The 27,420-nt window shown below is 41.1% G+C and overlaps 3 protein-coding genes and 1 long non-coding RNA gene across 5 annotated transcripts; 2 read left to right on the top strand and 2 right to left on the bottom strand.

Annotated features, from left to right (window-relative positions):
* Positions 1-547: 547 nt before the first annotated feature.
* On the top strand, positions 548-7,217 carry LOC145449935 (pleckstrin homology domain-containing family A member 8-like). Its single transcript, XM_080328372.1, has one exon. The coding sequence runs from the start codon at positions 3,002-3,004 to the stop codon at positions 4,415-4,417; it is 1,416 nt and encodes a 471-aa protein (XP_080184498.1). The 5' UTR covers positions 548-3,001; the 3' UTR covers positions 4,418-7,217.
* Positions 7,172-15,446, top strand: LOC145449936 (SH2 domain-containing protein 1A-like). Of its 2 annotated transcripts, XM_080328374.1 has the most exons (5): positions 7,172-7,422; positions 10,705-10,892; positions 12,229-12,294; positions 12,602-12,655; positions 13,650-15,446. In XM_080328374.1, the coding sequence occupies exons 1-5, from the start codon at positions 7,172-7,174 to the stop codon at positions 13,814-13,816; spliced, it is 726 nt and encodes a 241-aa protein (XP_080184500.1). In that variant the 3' UTR covers positions 13,817-15,446. The 2 variants fall into 2 exon arrangements, with proteins under 2 accessions (XP_080184500.1, XP_080184501.1); XM_080328375.1 differs by lacking the exon at positions 12,229-12,294.
* A 6,657-nt stretch (positions 15,447-22,103) lies between these two features.
* On the bottom strand, positions 22,104-24,103 carry LOC145450688 (uncharacterized). Its single transcript, XR_013918566.1, has 2 exons — positions 23,942-24,103; positions 22,104-22,401 (listed from the first exon to the last, which is right to left on the bottom strand). It is a non-coding gene; the product is annotated as an uncharacterized LOC145450688 (long non-coding RNA).
* A 1,276-nt stretch (positions 24,104-25,379) lies between these two features.
* LOC145450026 (uncharacterized) lies at positions 25,380-27,368 on the bottom strand. The gene is made up of 3 exons (XM_080328477.1): positions 27,061-27,368; positions 25,589-26,580; positions 25,380-25,423 (listed from the first exon to the last, which is right to left on the bottom strand). Exons 1-3 carry the CDS (start codon positions 27,366-27,368, stop codon positions 25,380-25,382), a joined length of 1,344 nt encoding a protein of 447 aa, XP_080184603.1.
* Positions 27,369-27,420: the final 52 nt, after the last annotated feature.

Below are 27,420 nucleotides of genomic sequence, written 5' to 3'. Positions count from 1 at the left end.
TGTTGGATACAACAATATCTTTTGATTATATAGCATACCGAATGCCATGAATTAACAACATATACCAAATTAATTATAACAAGATACCAGACGTAAATCTGACCATCGGAGGCAGAGAGAGGATTAAAAATTAATAATAATATAATGCAATTATCAATGTTATTGACGGCATTCAGTCTTCAACTTGAAAATATCACCCTATAGGGCCAAAGACCAACGTTTGGACTGGGAGACGAACTGCTGTTTTGGTTCTGATTCTAGCTATATCCCACGCTAACATGATATATAAGCCCATGGCTATGACGGCAGGTCCCTATGTTGAGTAAAGGATAGTGAAATAACGATTGGCGCCCGTTTCAAATAGAGTCATATGAGAATAAGATGAAGAGAACATAAAACTCTGCCTTCAACCTAATACAGATAATGTACTGCAAGCGGCCGTTACGAAAAACGGCAAAAACGGCTCGGTTATGATATTAAACAGTAGCTGTTGATGTTTAATGCTTCGTTTTATTTGACGAATACAACATTTCAAATCTTTGTCCGGTGTACATACGTACTACATGGGCCTACTGCTCGCCAATCAGTAACGGTCAGACTGCGTCTAACTAAGCATAACCAAACATCAATACACAAGTTACTATTTTAAACTAGGCAAGTGGTGATTAATTATCCTGCTGCAATGTACTATATGGCGTGTGCAACGTGTTGATAAGCTGATAAACAGCACGGCGGGTGTTCTTACAATCACACTACTGTACGTACATCGAATATCTATTTACTGTGGATACTTGTTACGCATGACTAGCAAAGCTAATAGGCTACTTCTGACGTAATAATGAGCAATGGCATTTGAAAATAAGACGTTTGTGCTATCACGTAACTGGTATAATATCTCTTTCTTGTTCACGAATATTCAGTTCATTTCGTAGTCCTTGTACAAATAAAAAGTAATCGTTCTTTCACAAAAAAATCGATTAGATATGGGAAGTAGTCGATTATGATTACGATTACTTCGGAATTTTTTCGAATGTAATCGATTGCGATTACGATTACTTGAAAATGCTGTAATCGTCGTAATCGATTACGATTACTAATCGCGATTACCCCATGTCTGGTTTGGATAGGTATTAAAGCGTAACCAACATTGTGCGAAGACACCAGTAATATAATTAGGTGATATGCATCAACTTCATTGGTGTGTGTTAACGAATTGTATATACCAAGGGTTCTCAACCTAGAGTCCATGGACTACTTGAAGGTACGAAACACCAAAGGGGTACGAGATGCATTCTGGAATCATACGCTATTTAGAGCCCAAAATTCTTTCGCAAATTAACATAAGTGGAATATTTTCATGGCAGATTATTTCACGTACCTTAGAAATTTTCTTCCGGCTTCGCCCGATTTCATTTCTACGCATATTTGATTTCATTGTGTGTACTACCCACTCAAACAATAGTAATCAAACATACGCCTAATTTACGGAATTGAGGTCAAGTGTGTTAGAGAGTATTTGTATTATTAATATTACATTAGTAACATTACTTTGCGCCGGTGAGATGTTTTAGTCTGGGGTGTACATTTCAATGCATAGAAGTAGTAAAAGTAGCAAGGCAAGGATCTGAAAATCTCTCAAGTTCCATGATGAATGCGACTTGATGAATACTACTTCAATGGAAAAATTTATTAGTTTTAGTTCATAAAGTAGAAGCAAAGTAAGTATTCTGAAACATAACTATATCGGAGTCCGCCGCGTAAGCTGGGATTGCAGTTCGAGTAGCTCGAACTAACTTGTATTGCCATGCAATGACTTCTCCGTTTCATGGATACTTTCTGGAGCGGGCAGGTGATGCCAATTGTCCCATAACAAAGAGAGATCTGGAGAAGCTTTTGCGACTATTCTTATCTAAGCGAAACACCATGTAGCCTACCAGTCTAATTCCCATAACAAAAGAAAATAGTGGTTATTTATAGCAAATTTTAGTATACTTCTGCGTCGTTCTATATAGCGCAGAGGTTCTCAACCTTTTTGAACATGCGCCCCCCCCTGGCGATGGTAAAAAATTACGCCCCCTTGACCCCCTGCACTTATCGTCATGCACTTCATCTACTAGTAAACATATGGTATATCTTACGCCAAGTTTGAATCCGCATTCCAGTTGTTGAGTTTTTTTACATTTCTGACAAATTTCCCCAAAACTTGTTTGAAAATAACAAAAAAACATTGAACAGGACATCAATTTATTTCAAGGTAGGTTGTACTGAGACTAATCCTAATGCTGGTAGTGACTACAGAGAGCACGGCCATGTTAATTTGATCAGTTTTAGAATTGAATTAAATTGTGTTGATTTAGAGTAGCCTAATTGAGGGCGAAACCGGGCAACCTGTATTGCATCTAAGTCTGTCCTAGGCAGTGCAGTTCGCCAGCTAATAACAACAGCTACCCGGCGCACCGAGCTTTAGGCTACTGTCAAAGCTATGAAGTAATGAATGACTTACACGTAGGAATTGCTCTAAATCTTCAAAGAATATCAAAAATTTGCTCAAATGAAGTTGAAGTCAGCCTATAGCCAACTCCGTTGAGCGCGACTGTTGGAGTTCGTATTTGGCCAGCTTTCTTGAATACGAAATAAGTTTCATCTTCAACGATCATCTTCTCAGAACGGTTGTGAAACATGTTTGGTCACAATTTATACAGACTTTGTCAATTACTCGGGCCCCCTGAAAGCCTCCCGCGCCCCCCAAAGGGGGTGCGCCCCCCAAGTTGAGGACCACTGATATAGCAGTTGCGTACTGGTGGCTGATTTCAAAGGAGGTAGAACGGTGAAAGGTAAAAATTTCTTGTTTATAGTTTTTGACTTGAATGAACTGTTATCAGGAGGTACATCTACAGATCTATAAATATAGGCCTATGATACAGTATTTCACTATTGAGCATTGCATGACTGGAACTGACGTTAATTAGTTATGCATAACCGGAAATAGCATTAAATAGTTATGCACGGCATTCTTTACGTGTGGTGTGGACCATTTCAAAGATGGCGGGAACGTTATGGCATAATAGATAATGGACACCTTGACATTTATCCGTCAGTGGACTCGAAAAGCACAAACCTTCTGGAGTCTCATTACATAGCATGTGCAAATGTTACTCCGGTTTCAAGTTCTGCTCTTGAATGGATTATACACTCGCCAGGAAAATCTTCGGCATACTTCAAGGTAACGACACCCGAGGAAAGACGGCGATGGCTCAAGTTGCTTGGCTCCGCCAAAGCTTGCATTGCTGATTCCTCTGCATTGATGGCAAGATATGACTCGGATACCGGTAAAAGCATCAGCAACCAGCAACTTAATTCACAATATGAGGAAGTTCTGACTAAAATTGACTATAAAGAATATAAAACCGAAGAAGCGACAGTGAAGGAAGATGTTGCAATTGAATACTCTAGTATAAGAGCAATAATTTCTCTGTCGGAAGATATAAAATCCGAGCTGTGCGATGTGCAGAAGCATTGTAAAGAGGGTTTAGATCACGTCAATATAACTTACCTTCAGACTAAGGAAAAGGAAATATCAAATCTATGGACCAATGTTAAAGGTATGATTGCATCATTTTCTCCTCATACCGAAGACTGTGAGACTTCACACTCTGAGAGCCTTGGCGATCGAATTAGAGACGGGAACCCAACCAAGGATGAACAAATTGAGTCACAGATCCACCAAACGCCGATAACACGAAAAGTTAATGTTACTACGTTCTTTACACAGATACAAGTATGTTTTTCTGATGTTATGGCGGAAGCAACTCAGCGACCTGAGTCGACTTTGGTTTGCTCGATTCAGTCATTATCATTTATGGAAGCTTGCATTCAACACGCAAAGTTATTCGATCTCATTGCTGGGAGTCTTCTGGCGCCCCTAAGAAATGACGTCTTGTCCAATACTGAGAAGATCAGAGCAAAATATCTCAAAAACGCGAACAAATACACGTATTTACAGAGAATATTTGACGATGAAATACAGGATAAGGTGAATCTAAATCCCAACAGCGCGACACAGGCTATTGTGTGGATGATGCGGGGTCTACGGACAATTTCAACGTTTCTATGTACAGTCTGCTCTCGGAACCACCATCTCTATAAGGACACATCAGGTGCCTTATCAGTTGCTTATGAGGATCATTTGAAAAGATATCATAATTTCTTTGTACAGAAGATGTTCACTGCAGGTTTGACATTTTTACCCAGTATGGAACATTTTAAGCAACAGCTCGTATTAGATAAAACCTGTGATGTGTCGTCCAAAGTTGTTGAAAATGAGATCATGGAACAAATAATTTCATACAGTCAATCCATGGTGGACATCGTTCAAGATCTCGAAAAGGTTTTCATTCATCATAACATTGACTTTTAGCTTACTGCACTAAATACTGCAGGGTAATCAACAACATAAATGTTTCATTTCTTGGTTGGTACTGAATCATTCAGGTTATTATTCTAAAATCTCTATGCACTATATTGAGCTGTACCTGAACAGTGTCAGTTATCCTATCTTTCTTGTAAATACAAAATTAGGATTCCTCATCCTAGCCTTGATTCCATGAAAGTAAGCATAGGCCTAACTGCCTTTATGGTGATTTCAATGATTAAAACTTATCAGAATACACAATGGACATTGCACAACTTCTATGATTTGCAAACCGTTTTCCTGTCATAAAATTTCGGCATATTGCTTATTTAAAGTATGGATCGCATTTATTTCCTTGTTAAACATCCTGTTCCGTATGTGTGTATTCAACATGTAAATGTATGCGACTGTGCGAATAGTATTGACGTTGCATCGACATAGCCTATAATCTAGGGCAGTGGTTCTCAACCTTTTCTGACACGCACCCCCCCCCCCTTGGCGATGGTCAAAAAAATCGCGCCCCCTGACCCACCTTACATTTATCGTCATGTCAAAAAGAGCACATCATCTAATACAGAGGTGGGCAACCTTCCTGCTAATCATGGCCGCATTTCGATTACTTTTGTAGCCTATAAGGCTGCATTCCAGTTCATAGCCGCAATGAACGATCTGGACGCAAAATGCCAATGGTAAATTGTCCAAATGTCCATATCCATTCCCGGAGAACTCCGGACTATTCTACTTTTCACAACGGCCTATTGTACGCACCGAAATCGCGAGTGGCAATGTTATGAAAAGTTGCTGGGAGTGCATATTGTCGAGAGTCGCGAATGAATTGTTATTTCTTGATGATTTCTATTCCTGCTCCAATTAAGAAGGACGCTACTGCATTAAAATCGAAAAATGAAGTCTTGTTGAATTGCGCGGATGGCGAAGAAAATTTCAAGATTAAATAAAATCTCATGAAAATTCGGGAGTGAATTCGTAATTGCAATTTGCATGTCTACGGCTGCCAACACATAGGCCTACTAATTGAATTAGGCGTCGACGGCCGCACAAATTCCTTTCCATGGCCGCATGCAGCCGTACGGGCTGCCCACCCCTGATATAATAGTAAGGTATATCTTACGCCAATTTTGAATCCGCATTACAGTTGTTTAGTCTTTTACATTACTGACAAACTTCCCCAAACTTGTTTGAAAATAACAAAAAAACATTGAAAAGGACATCAATTAATTTCAAGGCATAGGTTGCACTGAGACTAATCCTGATGCTGGTGGTGACTATAGAGAGCACGGCGTCGTTCTGTCCTGCCATGCTAAATTTGATCAGTTTTGGAAATGAATTAAATTGTGTTGATTTATAGCCAAATTGAGGGCGAAACCGGGCAACCTTTATTGCATCTAAGTCTGCCTTCGGCAGTGCAGTTCGCCAGCTATCAACAACAGCTAAGTAGCGCACAGAGATTTAGGCAACTACCAAAGCTATACAAAGTAATGAATGACTTGCACGTAGGAATTTCTCTAAATATTCAAAGAATATCAAAAATTTGCTCAAATGAAGTTGAAGTCAGCCTATACTCCGTTGAGCGCGACTGCTGGAGTTTGAGTTTGTCAAGCTTTCTAGAATACGAATTAAGTTACACTTCAATAATCGTATATTCAGAATGGTTGTGAAACACATGTTTAGTCACAATTTATAAAGACATTGACAAAATTGACAAAACTTTCTCGCCCCCCAGGTTGAGAACCGCTGATCTAGGGTTACCATACGTTCTCCTTTAGGAGGATTTGTCCTCCTTTTTCAGGTTTTTGAAAATGTCCTCCGAGGACGCCTAAATGTCCTCCTTTTCGGGAATTTGTCCCCCTTTAGAGATTTTAGAGCTAAGATTGGATAGATTCGAGTGAAAATGGGCATAAATGACGTTAAACAGAAAATTCGTGGTTCGAACGAAAGTGACGACTTTTTTTAGTCAACCAACAACAAAGTCGGGGAAAATTTACCATTTTTTTAGATTTTATTCCAGTAACCTAAGTTTGAAAGTTTTGAAAAAGTGTCCTCCTTTTCCGATTCCAAAATATGGTAACCCTACTATAATCATGCATATGCTGTTCAATGAATCGCTATGTCTTTAGTATTGAAGTTATATTTTACCGATTGCTGTCTGAAATAATATAGTTCGGACTTATGATTTGATGCAAACCGTCTACTGGGGTGGCGCATATGTAAACAGAATACCCTCAACATACTGCACGGAATCACGATGTACTAACGAGTTGATTTGCACCCTTCCAGCACATCATGCTAACAATCTGGATATTACACGCTTTACTGTACAGTGTACATGTACACCATGGGGTGTCAAACATACGGCCCACCAGACGGTTTAATCCGGCCCGCGAAGCAATTTTGAGTGGATTAAAGAATGCATGTATTATCGAGCATATTTCTAACAGCAATTGTTGGGATTTTAGCAAGAAATACTTCCATTAAATAATCCCTCACGACAGCAAATGTAGAGTATGGTCATAGGCCGTAATGAAACGTCGTTCATTACGGCCGCAAGCGATTGACCATTAACACTCTCATTCTCGTGCGCACTTGACCTGAACTGCGCCATATTGCTCCAGAGGGCATCGTTGCGTCGCAATATTAAACTCCGTTACAATTCGAGGCTGATTATTGCGGATCTATCAAGTTGAGTTTGACACCCCTGATGTACACTGTATGAAGTTATATGGCGAGCACCTCTAATATGTTATGTATACTAGTGATAGTTTTCCATATTTTTTTCGTTTTCAACTAGGTCGTACTAATGGCATTCTTTGTGCTGCTTATTTCCTAACAACCGGTTTTTCTATGAACACGATGACAAGTGCCAAGGACAACTGGTTTCACGGTCGTGCTTCCAGAGCACACGTGGAAAGGTTGGTTAGAGATGCTGCTGTCGATGGCAGCTTTGCGGTCCGATGCAGTGACACAATGCCAGGAGCCTTCAGCTTGAGTTTGTTGTGAGTATCCAATCTTGTTTAGCCAAGCGGCGAAGAAGAGAGCGTAGGCCGATAAGCAGACATGTTTATTTTTGGCACAAGCCAAAAATGCCCACAAAAAGCTTATTTTCCACATTTTTTCACATCTTATTTTTCGCAGTTTTTGCATCGTTATATCGTCATGAATAGATAGATAGCTGTAGACTCAAATTGGTCATATAAAACATTTTATTTCGGTCACTATTATGAATCGAAGCCACAAAATGCGTAATGACGATTCATAATCAGCACCAATAAACAATAAGAAGAAAAACCTAATGAACACATTGCACCAAACTCTTAAGTTTGGTTTTGTGACGCAGCGATGCCGTCTGGGATCAGGTGCACTTGCTCCTGAGCTGCTCAGACTGCATGGTTGCGTCACAATACCAAACTCCGTTACAATGCAACATTCGAGGGTGATTTTGAGGGGTCCCGGTCCACGAGCAGAATAAAATTTATATTTTCGAAATCACTACCACGGTAGCTTTCGATTGATACTAATTTTATCAAATTAAATGCTCGGCAAGCCGATCAAAAATTACCGTCAAATTGCCCTTGACCAAATGGAAAGTGTGACGTAGACCAATTTCACTGAGCCGTGAGATTTGCTGGTGTTCACACCATATAGGACGCTATGGTGCAATCCTTAATTAAGATTTTGAGGCGTTCGATAAGCCCGGTACCCCAAACTGACCAATATAGCAATTCATTATGGTTGAGTGTGGCGAGATAGCGTAGTAGTAAAATCCACAGCTACAACACCAATGGATTAGGGGTTCGAGTCCGACCGAGGTCGACTCCAGAATTCCTACCTAAGAGTTGGAGCTTTTTCGCCTCCACCCTAGGCTCCTCCTCCCCATCTCATTCGCATAAGCGGTGTCTTACAAAAGCCTAGAAGTGTGCCGTGGTACAAGTCGGCGGTTACGGAATCAAAAATAAGAAATATCGGCCTGGTGTCTTCGTCAAACACCATGATTACCAAAAACAACATTAGGACTGAGTAGCCTACATCGTAAAGGCTGATAATGCAAGTCTTCTCGCTTCGACGAACCTACACGTAATCTCCACTCTCGCACGCCGCGCACACACATATATAAAAACATACAGTCACTAAAATTTGACGTATAGTTATAGCAATTAGTGGGGAATATCGGCAGACTGGGGCCGCTATGGCCACATTATCATGTAAGACGGGAAACTGTCCGTGAGCCGTATGTTGCGTTCCCTTCATTTAGCTTGCACCTTTGGCACGTTTGAACTGGACTCAATTGGGCAAACCATGGTGTACGGTATGTAGGCCCTACCACTTTAGGTGCCACCATAGGTAGGCTATCACTATATTAAATTGGCCTACCTTCAGGCTATATGCACTAACGCTAAGAAAAGGGACGAAAACACCCATATCAATAAAATATGCATATACTTATTAGACTTTGCACATAAATATATTTCATAAAGTTTATATTATAACGAAAAATATTTTCGCGATTCACTTGATTACTCTTTAGTCTTTACCCTTTATTCATAAGTCTCGTCGTCAACGTTATCAATTCTTAATGATATTATGGAACTGGAAAGCCTATATGTGTGACCCGTGGTTTCGGCGCCGTATATTTATGTAGCAATGAAGTGGTTCTCAAAATTTTGACCAAAATTACGCAACGGCCTCGTAGCAATATTTCAAATGGCTCGTGGTCCATTAAAAATTCAACAAAAACACGTTGGTTTGATTCAATGGTATAAATAAACGTCTGTGATGGGTTCGTTTTGGACAGCGCAACCTTAAAATCGTGAATCACAATCAATCGGTTTAAATTCACATTCAACCCTCGGAAATGGTAGTTTTGGGCCCTCATAGAGAGATCATTGATCAATATTTGACCCCTGAGGGTTCCTATCCCGAACCTCTACTTCCTCTGTCTTTTGTTGTCGCACTAAGCGGGAATTGTTGTTGATAATATTGATACTTGCATATATGATGACCGCTTTATCGTCGCTGATGTTTGTGGCGAGGCACTTCGCGAAGTCGCATGTTGCTCAAACTTCGTATGTCTTGGCGCGGAAATGGTGGGGGCCAAAATTCCGATTCCTAGAAATCCATAGACTCGGTCGCAAGATTCAAATGCTTTGTCAGTCGGTTCTATCAGAAAAGTCAAACGTAACAATCAAGGATACGCTCGATTTATTTGCGTAGTCTATTACGCAAAAATGCATTTCCTGACTCTGTGATGTTGAATTGATTTTGTTTTTAATGCAAAAGCCTCTCGTCATTGCTAATACAGCAGTTAGAATCATTACTGTAAAGCGTGAGTATTTTGGGGAGGGCGTATGCATAGTAAAATCAGGAAATCTATAGACGACTAGGGCTGGGCACAATGATTCGAGTACTCGAATCTGAATCGAGTAATTATTTTAATGATTCGAGTCGAGTAGCAAAAGACGATTTTTTTTGAGTAATGAAATTATATTCTCCTCGCTACGGAAAGTTATTTTATCTACGAGAATTATGGTTTCGATAATATTTTCCGCTGTGGAAGCCTTGAAACCTTGATTGGCAGTATCGCAGTATACGAAATATATCGTACAAAGCTACTTCAGTTACTGGAAAAACATTTCCAAAGTCATGATCCTACAACAACATTGTCACTAAGTACAATGAAATCGGCAGGATCGAATAAATACCAAAGTATCTTGAATGTGATGGATAACAGGCATTATATTCCTTGTGGTGGCACACAAGGTACGTATTCGAACTTTGACATATTACATTTTGTTGTGACGTCATAATGAGTGATACTCGAATACTCGACTCGACTCGACTCGAAGCATAATACGTGATTCAGAATCGAATCACTCAGGTACTCGATTTTGCCCAGCCCTTTAGACGACAGTAAATCGCGTCAAGTGGGAAGAAATATTTCAAGTTGAATACATCTGCCACAAAATAGCCTACGAAGTAATCTTGGGCCACTTCAAACTTCGAATTTAGATTGCAATAAGTTTCCCGACAATTTTATAAATCCACAGTTTTTTCTTCGGGATTGTGTTGATGTTTGGAAGGTACTTCGCCGACCCAGAAAATTGTCTCGTATAGACCCCAGTTTGAGAACCACCGAGCTATAGCTGTAATATATTATCAGCGACATTATGCCAACACGGATTAGAAGTGCGATGTAGCATGATTCTTTAAAATATCGCATTCTGGAGTTTATTATGCTATTGATTTACTTATACATCGGTCATAATGTTCTAAATTTACAGGTATAGTGAACGAGTTTTTACTTATCGCGTTATACCAGTCTCTGGAGACAAACTGGCTGTGCAAACGCACTCCGGAGTTCAAAGCAGAAAATTTACATGTATTGATGAGCTTGTTCAACAGTACAGTACACCAAAAAATGGATTAGCGTGTGCACTGAAAAATCCTGTTGGATTTCAATCTAAGCCATGTAAGTATGACTGATGACGCCGTTACTGTTATTATTACTTTGCGGAACGGAACGGTACCTACACTTTCCGTTCTTACATGTCTGATATTATTTAACGGATACTGATACTGATACTGAATCTTCAGCATATACCACTTGATGCTTTATTTTGAATTTAAACTTACGTATTTCCGTTATGATACTTCGATCATTGCGTATTTTGAAGGTTATATGTTCTTCTATAGATAAGGACTAAAAGGCAAACAAGTCCCAACCACGAACCAATTGAAAACGGACTGGTTGTCTGTGGGGCGTCAACCAACGAAGTATTATCTCTATACGTAGCATAGTGGTCGTAGCAACAAAACAATGCACCTCAAAGTTATGGCAGGCTAATGCGTAAATCAGCTAAAAAACTTTGAATGTTGAGGCATAATTAAAGTTTCACTAACGCATAAGACGCGATTAGCGATTTAGCGATTACTACCCACCTTCGGGGACATACTATAGGGATGGAGAGGAGTGTGAAGCTGTGAAAGGTGCTGAACCGAGTGAACAGGAACTTTTATCAAAGTTGTACGTGATTACGTATATGAAAGCGAGCATATGACGTCACTATGGTATAATTCTAAGCAATTGTACGTTGTTCGCGTCCTCATACGTGTTAATTTTTTCAATAAATGGCTGACTATACTGACTATATTGGCGTACGCTTCGTGCAACTCGTAGGATGTGACCTCAACGAAATCTCATATCACAGGATGTTTTAATAATACCTCATTGATAAAATTATGTTATATCCCGGGTCACTTTGTGTCCGTAATGGCCCTGTAGTATCGCCCAGTATTCTGGGGATGCTCAAAGAATCTTCGGAGCCCAGAAACTATTCCTTAACACTGACCCCATACATGCAACTTCCGTCTCATCAGACATAAGAGACAACTCTGCCACTGCACGGAAATATATTGACAGTGACGTATAAGCAACTCATTTAATTGTTGGCAAGTAAAACAGCGTGATATGTCAATCTACATTTCAAAAACTCAGTAAATTTATCACGTCACAAGGTTCCGCTTAGTTTTGTCTTTGCATTGAATTTCCATTGCTGTCAAGGTTCGTTTGTCAATGTGAACCTCTGAATTATAAAGGCTCGCATACGAACGTTTTGCACCCCCTAGTAAATACATCCTTGAAAAATTGATCGGATATCATGAACTTGAGTAATGTGGATATTTGTATGCGAATGAATCTACTGGATCGTTGTATTTTACACAACGTACTTGATCATTGAGAACTATTGTACCATAATAACGATAAGAAAAATGAATAAACCTCATAACTTCATATATATTTTTAGCGTTGCCACCTCGAAATATTCCTGCAGCCGATACAAACCAAAGCTTACAAATCAACAACGAGACTGGTAAATATGCAGTATTAAGCCGTGGTACGCAATAGCTCATTTTAGAAAAGCCGGCACCATCTCATTTAGAAGGGCTATTGCGATCGTCAGCCACCAAATTGCAATCACAGAGCTCGAGCAATGTATCAGAATTGCGCTCCGTCGCAACAAACGATAATTCTATATAATCGCATAGACCCGCAGGTTATTTTTTTATTGGACGCACGTATAATTACATAAAATTTTAGTCATCTATACTTATGCATAGAAACTACTCAGAAACAGTAATTAAGCAAATATACCACTCATTCATATTTTTTTGGAACAGGCAAGCAACCGTCGGCTCCGCCCCCTAATTCTCCGACCTCAGCCCAAGTAGTTGGTAAGTTAATGATGCGTCTCGATAAAGTGTGACAACGATAACGCTCTATGACAGGGGTTCTCAAACCGGGGTATGTCAGAGAATTTTCGAGGATGCGCCAGGGATATATAGAACTGTATATACCTGGGGTACGCGAGTAACTTCCTTTTTATGGCACTGTGACAATGACCTGCAACAGCGACTTTAGCTTTTATGTGACAGGCGATAAAAATTTAACCTTATATAAAGCAGCGTTTATTAAGCCTTAGTGCCACCATACTTTTACATTGCCGTGAAACGTTACTCGCCTTATCTACATTGACGGCAAACGGCAGTGAATTTCTGTTTCTCTACTAGTGCGTACTGCGATGATGAGAGCTAATACGCAGACCATACTGTAGATCTCGGATAAGTTCTGTCAGAACCATTATCATCAGCTTATTGTGAAAGCTACTTGATTAACGATATTGCAACATTAAGTGTTTGCTTATGTACGTACGTCGTATACAATGATAAGCATGGGACTGGCCTAGTATGGTAGTACCTAGTACGCGTTTGCTATTCCGGAACACTTCCAAGAATACACGTATAGGCCTACTCGTGGAGAAGCGTCAACCTCACCCGCACCGCAGTAAAATAACATTTGAAAGTGTATACAAATACATACACAGTTTGTGGTAACTAGTCATTGAATTGCTTACACTTTAGTTTAAACAAGATTGTTTTCACGGGATATGCCATACATGCAGATAAATCGAACGGGTACGCAGTTGAAAAAAGTTCTATGATGAGCACCTACTCATGTATTCGATTTGTGTTCTGCATTTGCGATAGTGCTTCTTATCCGCACTTCCGAATAAGCTAGGACTGTATCATCATTTCGAGTAAACTCGGCTCCTCTCTCTCTCTCTCTCTCTCTCTCTCCCACTCACTCTCTCTCTCTCTCTCTCTCTCTCTCTCCTCTCTCTTCTCGGCGGTATCTTATATTATTTGAATGTGTGATCCCCTTTCACAGACCTCTCGGATGACAAACTGTGTAAAATCTGCATGGACTCAGTTATCAATATTTACATTGAACCATGCGGACATGTCTGTCTTTGTGACACCTGCGCAGGACGAGTGGATGTTTGCCCAATTTGCAGGATCTCAATTATCAGCAAAAAGCAAGCTTTCCTACCGTAGGCTAACATTGACGTATTTCAATATGCATGGTTCAGGGATGTAAAGACTAGATATCCCTGACCTCGTTATGTTATCCCCAATATACTATACTACTATTTTCCAGCAGCTGGTACTGCTGGTGTGTTAAGCCAGCTGTATTATGCAATAAAGCCGATGTTACCATGACAAACGATGCTTTATAAATCATAGCTCATGTTCTATCTAATGCACGTCTCCACATTTTTGTTTGTTTGAGCAGTCTTTTGTCTCGTGTACAACTGTACATGTTCATATTGTTCATTTTGAATAGGGAAGATTATCCAAATACAAATATACAGTCCTATTTGCTTATTTCCTCTCTAGTTAATTCTGTTTCTGCCATTTCTTTGAATGAAATGTGTTTTCTAGCCAGCCAAAGCCACTGTAACGCCAGTCGCCAGTCTGTTGCAATATCATTTTCCATGAAATATAATTATACAATTCGTGATTATGGCTGGGCAAAATGTGGTGTCAAAGGCAATACTATTCTGAATCGAGTATTAGACTTCGAGATGAGTCGAGTATTAAAGTATCACTCATAATGACGTCACACGAATGAGAATGATGCGGAAGTCAAATATGTACTTTTCGTGAGACCGCAATGAATCTAATGCCAGTTCTAAACCATATTAAAGCTATATTTTGGCATTTTCGACCTTAAATTGCGCCCTGTGAAAGTTGCTGTGAATTGATGACGGCTTCACAGACATCTATAATGTAGGTCTACACTGATGTGAGTAGCTTTGTAACAATCAGAATCTGAAAGTATTGACAAATTCTATGCGTCACAGCATGAATCCAAGTTTGCCTGCCTGAGAAAGATGGTCATGTAACTATACTTGTTCTGTTCGGGTCGACATACATTTGCGAGCAAATATTTTCGACCACGAGCATTAACAATCTAACTGATGTTCACGCGCAGTCTAAGGGTTTCTATATACGACAATGAAGTCAGATTTCAAATAACTTGTTGACAATTTTGATCGACTACAGACGCCTGATTGACTTCAACAGCTATTGAAGTATATTAGGGTACTAAATTCAATAAATACTGTTTTTGGTGTCTATGCTTCAAACTTAAAGTTTACATTGAATACGATTTCTTCCTTGTATAAGTGACTAAATACGCGATTACTGTATCGATTCTGTAATTCGGCCAGTCAAGAACTTCATTTTCCCATATCAAGCCCGCCGACTTGCCCGTCCCTGAAATTATGATTCTCGTTAACGAATAACTCTGAGTGACAAGAATCGTATAATGTCAATACTCAAATAAAATATATCTCACTATTCGACTCGAATCATTAAAATCATTACTCGATTCGGTTTTGAGTATACTCGAATCATTGTGCCCGGCCCTATTCGTGATGCATGTAAAAGCTATAAGCAATAATACCTAATTTTTATTAATACCTTTGACTCGACAACTGCTAATTTATTGGTATGAAGTTTATTTACTTTTATTCACATAGACATGCTTTTTTTTATCTCGAATATATCTATCCATTGGGCAGCTAGCCCTATAAATCGCCTCGCCAGTTTTGTTGTTGCCCAGGTATAATTATTCTGTGAATGTTTCTGAAAGATAATAAACTCTCTCACTACTGCTGTATCATGCTGAGACCATATAATAGTCTGTAGCAGAGTGTACGTGTACTTCGGTATGTTAATATACAAGAGATGATGTTGTATGCAAAATAGCTGTAAATTCGGAGGAATCTAATAAGACAGCCTCGGATTTGGAGTGGTATGTACACCGGAAGTCACCATCCTGCCGATTTAAAATTATAACCGGGTCGAACTTCAGGCTCTGTGGCAGACCTGGAGATTTTGCGGCCCGCGACGCTATTCTAATCAGCCCGCGAACAGTTCCTTGGAATTTACATCATAAAATCTATTTATTAATCATAATCCTTGCACTGAAACACGTAGGCTATATAGACTGAACCGGAAATGCGATTACCCTGAAGTCAAGTTAATTTAAGTACCGTGATTGCTTAAGTCAGTGGTTCCCAACCTTTTTGTCTGCATTCCCCACTTCAGATTTATTCCGAGCCTTTATTCCCCACCAGGACTGTAACAGCATTTCGTCAGCCCCGCCAAAAAAAAAAAACACGTTGGTCGTGGGCCCCACAGGCTGATAAACCCAACTTCTGGGGGGCGAAGCCCTGTACGCTTTTTCCCCGCTACTTATCAGCTATACATCGGGTCTATACTGTTTAGTGCGTCGCCTTATATTAACTGAACGCGCGAAGCGCAAAAAAATTTTATAATTCGTGTTTGAATCGGTCAATATGATTGGAAATTGCATATATTCTGTTATCAATTTTTTATCCCCTCTCTGCTAAGGCAATCAAATTCACCGGTATAGCTGAGTGAGGTGTGTTGGAAAAGGCAGGACCTCTAAATAAGAATTAAACATCTTCGGGCGGACCCGTTGGTATATTGACTTCGTTGCATTATGCTATTTCGTGACGTCCTATATCTGCTATGTCAAAAGATATGGAAATCACCAAAACTAAAAGGCACAAACGATTTCAAATTGGTATTGCTTTACTGGCAAATAATTTTTCCCTGCATTGCATTTGGCATTTGCCCTGTGGGCTTCAGATCGCCAGGACAGGAACATTCGGCGCCAACCCTTTAGCCGCCTGTGGACAATTAAACATGTATGTATAATTGTATATTGTATACATCGAAGTTTTCGGTCACCACGAGGCCATTCTTTCTCGGCCAAGGTCTTCTCGCTGCTGATCGTTCGGCACACTTCTCGGAGTTGCATGTGGCATGGCCTATAACTTCATATGTCTTGGTGCGTCGTGGCGCGGTAATGGTTGACGGCGAAGTCTTTATTTCTATAAATTCTACATATTTTCGTAGGGGAAGGGTACCGAATAATCAGATATTCGGCAATATTAAATCGCATGAATTTATGTTAATTCACGAAATAATATTGGGCCTCTTCGAGCTCGCCCCCCCCCCAATTGGGGGGTTCGGGGTGCGGCATTTGCGGTCCTGTTCCCCACTACCCAGCACTTTTGTCATCACAGAGCAACTATTTGCTGGTCTGACTACACAATACACACAACCACACAAGACAATCGCCTATAACTGCAACATAAAATGTATTGTAAACCCACTTTCTGATCGGTTGACTAAAAAAAAAAAAAAAAAAAGGACTTCTCTCCGCTCAGAGCTCAAATCACCGTTTTTCACTCCGAAATACCCGCCGGCCTTAAAAAGCAGGACGTTTGGCTGACTGGTCGGGACGCCGGGACAAGACGTCAAAAAGCGGGACTGTCCCGCCTAAAGCGGAACGTATGGTACGCCTACCTATACCAGTAACGCTCAAAATTTTCACGTCAAATTATAGTCGTGATGGATGCGTTTGTGACGCCATGATCGGCCATCCAGAGTTAAAAATGAGGTTTTGTGAACAACACGCAATTTAATTTTCGATACATACATTCCAGAGCAGTTAACTGGTAACGGTAATTGCGCATGTGTCTCCGTGAATATGTAGACTGTCCTGTATATAATTTTGAACAAATGGGTCTATTCCCCACCAAAAACCATTGAATTCCCCATCATTTGGGAACCACTGGCTTAACCTGAGTACGTCGTATGCGTAATCCAGGTTCAAAATAAAGCCAATATAGCGGAGTATGCCGTAACAATTAAAGTTATAAGTCACTGTTTCCTCATTCAATTTCAAAGTGTGTTTGTTGCCATTGTTACATTAGTCAGTCGTGAACCGGTATTTTGAGTTTACGATGATCACCGAGCAGTTGTCCGTGTTTAAGGAATATAATTTGAGTCGACATTATCAGAAAAATCATGCAGTGAAATACACCAACGGGACACACCCGGCTGATACGGAAGACCAAGGCTATTTTACCATGACACAGCTCGGTACGCAACCTAACTAACACGTCCACTTGGGAGCATGCACTCTTAGCGAAACGAGTATGTATTCACACCCAAACGCTCGAGTGCAATAGGTAAATGCCCATTGCATGCCTATACCAGACCTGGGCATTTTACGGCCCGCGAGCAAAATCTGGAGCGCGAAGCGATTCTGACCGGCCCGTGAGAGGCTTCTCGAAATATATAACATAAACCTATCTTTGTATACTAATGCGTGAACTAAAACCATAGGCTGTATAAACTTAACTGTGAATGCATTTACTTTCAAGGTTGCTTGTGGTGGTTACTTAGCCTTACGTAAGTCGTATGCTTAATCCGGATTCAAAATAAAGCAAATATGGCAAAGTATGCCGTAGCCGTAAAAATTAAAGTAAAAAGTCACGGTTTCCACATATAGGTCAAACCTTGTTGCTGTTTGAGGTATTCATGGTGTCTGTCGACTACAAAGGTCATTTACACCAGGCCGATATTCTGTATTTTGATTCCGTTTATGCCGACTTGTATAGCACGGCCCACCTCTAGGCTTTTTTAAGACACCGCTTACGCGGATTGGATGGCGAAGAGGAACCTAGATAAACCTCCAACACTTCTGGTAGGAATTCTGAAGTCGGACTCGAACCCACAAGCCATTGGTGTTGCAGCTGTAGATTATACCACTACGCCAGTGGTTCTTAACCTTGCCACCAGCGCCCCCCAGGGGGCGCTGGCGATCTTGAAGGGGGGCGGAAACGCTCAGGGGGCGATATGGGGGGCGCTGGGCTCAGGGGGGCGGTATGGGGGGCGCTGGAGAAAAATGGCTTCGCAGTAGATGATGTGGTGATAGGACATATCCTTAATGAGTATTCAGAGCAAATTAACACCGAAAACGTCGTTACATATAGCCTTCAAAATACATATAGATTTAATTGTCCATGGGCGCCTAAATGACTGACACCGAATGTTCCTGTCTTGGCAATCAGAACCCCAGAAGACGAATTCCATCTGGCAGGGAAAAATTATATGTCAGTAAAGAAATATCAACCTGAAATCGTGTGCGTCTTTTAGTTTAGTACAATTGGGCGACAGGGATATTCCTGCTCGGCGATATCCCCGTTGAGCGATTCTATATTTTTTGATATTGCAGACAGGGGGTCAGGAAATAACATTATGCAACGAAGTCATACCAACGGGTTCGCCCGCCCGAATATGTTTAATTATTAGTAACGGGCCCTACAGTTTCCAAGAAACCTCACAATGTTCGCTTTAAGTTTTGATTAGTCTGCGCACACTCAACGACTCACTGCGCTGACCCTTGGACAACAGTGCGTAACGACTTATTTTAACTCCGGATTTGTTGTGCGCAACGTAGATTTTCTGTGTGCAGAGACCGTGTCAGTACTGCGCACGTGCGCAGCTTAGAGGGAACATTGCACCTCACTCAGCTCTACCGGTAAATGCGTTTACGTGAGCACAGAGAGGATAAAAATTGATCTCAATTTACATGCAATTCCCGGTGATATTGACCAATTCAATCATTAATTAGTGAATTTTTTCGCACTTCGCGCGAATAGACGAGAATAGCTGCCTCAGTAAATGGACACCCAATATAGATACCTAATAGGCTATCAGCAAATAGCGGACAGCCTAATGGGGGTCTGGGAGTGAAGTCCCCCGGAAGTTTGGTTTATCACCCGATGGGGCCCAGGACCAACGTTTTTAGTTTGGGGGTGGGGGCTGACGAAGTGCTGTTACGGCCCTGGTAACGAATAATTGTACTTGCGGGCACGCCCGAATATGTTTAATTAATAATTACGTGCCCTTTATTTTCCTATACAACAGCTCACTCAGTGCTACTGGTAAATCTGATTACGTGGGCTGAGAGGATAAAAAGTTTATATAGCGACTTATATATATAATTACCACCTATTCATTCATGCATTATGGAAAATTTTGGTACTTAGGGCGACCAGGCCACACAAACTTTGCTGACCATCAAAATCACGATATGGGGTTCGTGGGGGCGAAGCCCTCAGAAGTTCGGTTTATCACGCTATGGGTGCGCAAGGCAATCGTTTTTAGGGGGGTTAACGAAGTGCTGTTACGGCCCTCCCTCTTACTCATTGTCTTTATTACATTCCTTACAATATGAAGTTGGGGGGGGGGGCGCTGGAGCACGATAATTTTTGAAAGGGGGCGCTGGAAGAAAAAAGGTTAAGAACCACTGCACTACGCTATCTCGTCACCCCTCAAACCTTGTTTGTTGCCATTGTTACGATTGCGAATAACCAGGGCCGTAACAGCACTTCGTCAGCCCCCCCCCAAAACTTTGGTCTTGGGCCCCCCATAGGGTTATAGACCCAACTTCTGGGGGGCTTCGCCCCCCAGACCCCCCTCCAGCGATACACTTTTACCGCTATTCATCATTTTCATTCGGAGTTTGTTTAGTGGATCAGCTTTTGACGCCTAAGCGCGCGAAGCGCGGAAAATTTCTAGAATTCATGATTTCATCGGTCAGTATGATCGGGAATTGCATAAATTGTTATCATTTTTTATCTTCTCTCTGCTCACGTAATCAGATTTGCCGGTAGAGCTGAGTGAGGTGTGTTTGAAAAGGTAGGACCACTAAATATTTATTAAACATCTTCGGGGGTATACCCGTTGGCAGGAACGAAACAGCACCTGGTCAGGCCCCTAAAAACGTGGGTCTTGGGCTCCCATAGGGTGATGAAACGACCCCCCCCATCTCGTTGTTCGCGTTTGTCACGAAATTATCTGTACTATACTGTGAGCCAGCGCTATGCGCGAAAATTTTCGATAATTTATGATGAAATCGATCAATCAGATCGGCGATTGCATATATATTATGCTATCAATTTATTGTCCTCTCTACTCACGTAATTAGATTTACCGGGAGAGCCCGTAAATAATCATTAAACATCTTCGGGATGGCGGACACGTTGATATGACTTCGTCACATGATGTTATTTCGTGACTTCAAGTCTGCTATATCAAGAAATATAGAATCGTCCAAATGTAGGCTTCTAAACTAAGAGGCGCACACGATTTCAAATTGGTATTTCTTCACTGGCATAAAATTTTTCCCAACGGGATGGTATTTGTCTTGTGGGGTTCGGATTGCAAAGACAGAAACATTCGGCGCCAGTCATTTAGGCGCCTATGGACAATTAAACCTATATGTATTTTGTAGGGATGGTGTGAATCCCAGAAAGGTTCAGGTTCGCGTGAACGCGAACCTTTTTGAAAGGTTCTGTGTGAACACGAACGTGAACCTCATGACGTCACGTGACGTCATATTGCTAATTCCAAACTTACATTTCAGTGATGTGATAGCCTATAACAATGTGAACGTCGACAAACGTCAAGTGTGTCAACTGCGGCAATCAAATCATATAATAATCCCATAAAATCAATATCTTCCGTCGCTTTGCCAACGAGGACTTGCAAGGGAATATAAGCTTACGACTTAACGATCCGGGCCGGACCAGACAATGCATTCGGCGTCTGAGCATTGCTACGTTGATATTGCGCAGAGCGTAAAACGGGTTTCCATACCTGCTACCGATATTGCCCCATTAGAAAGTTATATAGCAGTAGCCAACACCCCAATCGCGACGATTTGTTTTTTATGATGCAATAAACACATGAAATCAAGATTGACCCCGTACGGCAGCTAGATTTTTATTACCAGACAACGATATCAGTTTCATTGATTGGCTGAATAAGCATCATTCGTTGGCTGAATAAGCATCATTCGCTAAGTCAGGGATATCACTGGCTAAGTTGAGTACGTACGTATAGCTTGTGTGATTGCGGGTCAAGCTCACATCACAGAGTCATTAAATATTCACAAACGTAAAGATGGATATTTCGAGCAAACATTTTTAACCAAGCATGTAGAATTTTTGAGATTTTCAAGGTGCATGGTCGTTCAGTGTTGATTTGTTTTTATGCTGCCAGCGCCACGCATAGAGTGGCTCGCAGTTGACATGCAATAAATTTCAACCAAAGATGTTATAATGAAGTGAAAATTGTAATATATGAAAAAGGTTCGCAGTGCAGAACCTACCAAGGTTCGTTTGTGAACGTGAACCCCTAAATTTCGAAGGTTCACACACAGAACGCGAACGTGAACCTCACGTTCACACCATCCCTAGTATTTTGTATATATAACGAAGTCTTCGATCTGCATAAGGGCATAGACCTTTTTGGCCAAGCTTTTCTCGCTGCCGATCGTTCTGGCACACCTTTTGGAGTCGCATGTTATATGGCTAAAACTTGATTGTATGTCTTGGTGGGTCGGGGCGCGGTAATGGTCCAATACCCAATACTATAGAATCTATAGTATAGATAATTGGCTACTTTAATTCGCGCGCAGCGCGAAAAAATTTTGAAAAAATTGCATAAAATTTCAAAAAATACTCTATGATTTATGCTGATTCAGGAAATAATTTTGGGCCCCCTTCGAGCTCGGGCCCCCCCCAATTGGGGGGTTTGGGGTGCGGCAGTTACGGTGCTGCGAATAACTCGGTCTGGGCTTTGCGTCATACGTTTCGTTGCCGGTTTCCAAATCCATAATTCGTCAAACAATCCAATCAGTGCTCGTGAATAGCGGTCAGGACCAACAGAGGTGGAGGCTGAAGCTGTCAAAATGTCAAAGCAATTACTAACAAGCTACAAGCGGCTCGGGACCAAGACCAGCTTTGAAATATCCGAAATAAATTTTGGCGACTACAAATAGAAAAAAAGGTCTGGCCGTTAATGTGACTAAAAGGAGTAAGAATGTTTCGTGCTACGCATTGTTTTGAATAATGATGCTGAATGAATAAATAACATTTTTGCAAATTAACCCTCACTTTCTCGTTACGTTGTTTTTACACGTCCACTTCGTAACTTGTGTTAACAATATGATTCACTGTCTCCAATTTAAAAATAAGACCTTGATAGCTTCCACACCCTGTTTAACGTCCACTTGTATGAATATAACTTCATTATAGTTACACGAGCTTTCGGAGCTCTGCTCTTTCATCAGGTGATAAAGCGAAAGTAACGCAAAAAGTGCAACGCAAAAAGATTTTGAATTTGAACATATACCTATTATGACTAGAGCCCGACCGATATTGGATTTCTGAGCCGATACCGATAAGACCGATATCCAGTACCTCCACCGATAACACCGATATATTCAGCCGATATTCAAAAGATATGGAATCTACCTCAAGGTCCATATTTAACACATCAGAGTATTTCTTTCAACAACTTTACAGCCATTGATATGCTTGAACATGAAATAAATGATCCAGGAACTATAAAAATATATCAAAAGCACCAATCCAGCAATTGCAGATTACAGTTCACGAAGCACAATTTCTCGGAGTGAACTTCTGTGGTCTTCCATAGATGATGTATATAGTACTAAACACATTGAGCAGTCTTTCACTTGGTACCATAGTTAGTGGCACAGCAAGAATTGGATATCTTTCTTCATTTCGGTTCCACCGCTCCCTTGCAGGGGATCTTTCCTTCAATGGTTTCACCATATATTGATATTAATATTGATATTCTTCTGGCAATGCACCTGGAGCCTTCAGCAAATCATTAACAAATAGCTGAAGAGAATGTGCAAAACAACTCAAATTGTCCAAGTCTGCAACTGCTCCACCCATTCGGCCCTTGGGCCTTGACCATGACCAGCATTTCAACAATCAACGTTTTACGCTCTTGTGTCAGAATTGGCCAATGTCATCATGGAATCAAAAATTTTGGTATCAATTATTGGCTTTACTCCACGTTTGCTTGATTTTCTTGCCCTCATGCTTGCATATTTCCTATCATGGTGGCCCCGCAGGCCTCAGTCAGACGACTTCATACATTACTGGAATAATTAGCTCTGTTGGTATCGAACCGAGATATGTTTCGACACGACGCTTTTCTCTGTCATTACGAGGGTCAGTCCAGCATGATTGAAGTTCTCATTTCTCTTACTGATTGAAATCTTCTGCAGACAACTATCCATCCAGCTGCTCTCTGTCGTTGGTGATCGATTACTGCAGGGGGATTCCCACGAAGTCAGTGGGGCATAACGGTGGTTAGTTATCTATAATATTTTTCAGATAGGCACGCCTACTACCCTGTATGCAGTATGCACTATATGCAGCTTGGCCATTTATTTTTATAATTTACCGTCCTCACGTCTTCTATCGACTTCTCTGACTCCCTGCCACCATGTTGTGACGTCACGAAAATGGCCGATATTTTTTTACCTTCAATGGCCGATACCGATATTTCTCTCCAAGCGTGATATCGCCTCGATATTATCGGCGAGCCGATAATCGGTCGGGCTCTAATTATGACATCATAGTGGGTGAGAACTTTCCAGATTTCAGAATTGTGTACTTTATGACGTCATAGGCAAAAATATATAGTATACATTAGAAACGCATGAAGTAAGCTGTGCTCCTAAAAATTGGATACGATATAAGGTGTTTGTAGTATAACACACGTACAGAAAAGTGTCAATTCAAGTATTACATGGTGCAGTGAGACATGCACCCTCTATCTATATTCAGTCCTTGACGGAATGTATCAAATTTGTCGATATATTTTTGTTCCGTAGCCTTGCGTAGGGTAGAGTCTTCAATGTTCCCGACCAATACGTTGATTTTTATGTCGTTCTCCAAGTGTCCAGCCGAAGAAAAATGTTCACCGACAGGCTTGGATTTGTTGCATTTCGATATATCATGTCGATGTCCATTTACTCTCTTGTGGAGAGGCTGACTATGGTCTCTCCAACGTACCATGCATTGGTACATCCTTTTCGGCAGCGAATCAAGTATATCAAATGACTTGATTTGCAAGTGAAATGGCCTTTGGTGTTGTGCTTGGCATGTCCTCTTGTAATCACGTTATTATTATTGAGAATAGCACACGTTTTGCATGACGATTTTCCGCAATTTACCACGCTGTTTTTTTGTTTTGACCGGGGTAGTCTGCTATTCACTAAAATGTTACGCAAGCTGCGTGGTTGTCGTATGGCTAAAATAGGCCTCCTCGGGAATACTTCATTGCATTTTGGATCATTATTAAGTATTCGCTGATGTTTTCGCAAAATCTTGCGGATCTTTCTGCTCCCGGAAAATAAGTCGTGACCAGAGGCACTCTGCGATCTCGTGCTTCCTCACGGGGAAGCGAGTGGCGCAATGGGTTAAGCGCCTGCGTCACGACACCAATGGTGGTGGTTCGAATCCCGGTTCGGACTAATTACTATGTGTCGGAGGTTCTATGGGCTCCTCATCGCCGACCTCACTGCTAGTCAGTGACATTAAAAGCCCAGCTACAGTGAGCCGAGCTATAATTCGGTAGCAACAGAGACGATTATCAACTGATGAAGTGTGCGTGAAAGAGACTGTGAGAGTGCAAGAAGGATGAAAAAGTGAAGCAAAGATACGACGATAAAGCGAGAGTGGAAGAACGTCAGAGACCCGAAAAAATGAAATTCATTGTGTACTGTCCGTGTAATTGCAATGTCGTGGAGCACAAGGCCTTAACCTGGCTAAAAGCACCACTATCGTATCCAATAATAATAATAATAATAATATTCCGACTGCAATCAAATAGTTCTTCACGTGGTACATTGAGAGCCTTCCTTATTTGAGTCTTTATTAGCTGTTGGTCGTAGCCAGATTTGGTTAGTTCATTTCTCAAAACTTCCAAGTGATCATTTTTGTCCTCTTCCTTTGAGCAGATTTTGTGTATTCGAAGGGCTTTGCTGTACACTATTCCTTTTTTTGCAGTGTAACGGATGGAAACTATGGTAATTTAAAATCTTACCAGAGTCAGTAGGTTTGCGGTAGAGGGACGTGAAAACACGGCCTTCTTCGATGTTGACGAGCGTGTCGAGGAAGGGAACTGCCATCATTGAGTTTTCCATGGTTAGCCGAATATTAGGGTGGAATTGGTTTATGGCCTCGTGAAACGTTTGTAGAGACCGTTCGCCATGGGTCCATATCATGAATATGTCATCGATGTACCGCGTGTAAAATATAGGCCGCAATGTTTGAGTCTCCATGAAATCCTTCTCAAAATTGTGCATGAAAAGGTTCGCGTACTGCGGAGCAAATTTCGTGCCCATTGCCGTGCCTTGAAGCTGTAGAAAGATGTCTTGGTTAAATTTGAATGTGTTGTGTGTCAGCGTGAAGCCGATTACTTCCATGATGATGTTTTTCAATGGATTTCCACTTTCTACAAGAAATCTTTCGACAGCTTCCATGCCATCTTTATGCGGAATACTCGTATACAGGGATGATACGTCCATGGTGACTAACATCGTTCCTGATTTCAAGTGATTGACGTTCTTGAGTTTGTTTAAGAAGTCCGTGATGTCACGACAAAAACTTGGTGTATTTTTCACCAGCGGTTTAAGATGTTTTTCCACGTATCCGGATATATTTTCCGTTAGGGGTTTGTTGCACGACACGATGGGACGTCCAGGAACATTTGGTTTGTGTAATTTCGGTAGGAGATAGAAGCGGCCGAGAGAAGAATCAGAAGGGATATTGATCTTCGATTTTTCATCTTCTTTCATATCCAACGATTTTATAATTTCTTTCAGCTGTTTTGTATGTTCCTTCGTCGGATCGTTACATAATTTTTGATATGAATTGGAGTCGTTCAGCTGTCTGTCACCTTCTGCTACATAGTCTTTTGAGTCCATAACGACCACCTTCCCTCCTTTATCGGCGGGCTTGATTACGATGTTCTCATCGTGTTTAAGTTCTGCAATAGCCCTTTTCTGCTCCTTCGTAAGATTGTCGTTGTAGTTGCTATTCAGATGTTTGGATTTACTGATTCGAATCCCGGCTCGGACCTACTTCTATGTGTCGGAGGTTTATCTGGGCTCCTCATCGCTGACCTCACTGCAAATATGCAGTGTCGTACGAAAAGCCCAGAAGAAAGTAAAGTCGAGCTTACGGAAATCGGCTGCATCAGACTCTGACGAGGACGCGTGCAAGAGAGAGTGAAAGACGTGTATGAGAGTGTGACTGGAAGTCGTCCGTAAAAATCGTACCACAAGCAAAAAGACCAAGCAAAGGACAGTATTCAAGATCGGGCGCAAATGACCTTATCGGCGATAAGCGCCAAAAATTATTCAAATACACACATACACACACACACTTACTGATGAATGTAGCGTTAATTTGATTGTGGAAACTTTCTACATATCTGTCCAAATTATTGTTTTCACCGTGAGGTGCCCTCCATTTCATGTTTTTCCTGGGCTTCTTGCTAATTTGTTCAATTACTTCGCCCCATTCTGAGATACTTCATTTTTGGAATTGATGTCATAAAAATGGAACTCGTTTCTCATTCTCCTATCAAATTCATCGGCATCTCCGGTTAGTACGTAAGGATCGAGTTTTTGGGTAGGGCAGAATTTCAAATTAAGACTGAGAACATCGACTTGAGATTGCGTCAGAGTTTTGCTAGACGGATTAGCAACGGCTGTATCCGATTCATTGCTTCTGGCTGTTGCGCTCGGTGGCAGTGAAATTTCGGATTTCTTTCTTTCCAGTACCAATTGCGTTATTTTTTTCTCCTTGTGGAGTATCATATTTTTGGCTTCGTTTGTCGAAATTTCACTGCCACCGGGCGCAACAGCCAGA

This window comes from Botryllus schlosseri, chromosome 11, assembly GCF_051294905.1.
Source record: "Botryllus schlosseri isolate E-star chromosome 11, Bs_hap1, whole genome shotgun sequence".
In the NCBI taxonomy this organism is placed as follows: domain Eukaryota; kingdom Metazoa; phylum Chordata; class Ascidiacea; order Stolidobranchia; family Styelidae; genus Botryllus; species Botryllus schlosseri.
This window is presented reverse-complemented; position numbering and strand designations above follow the sequence as displayed.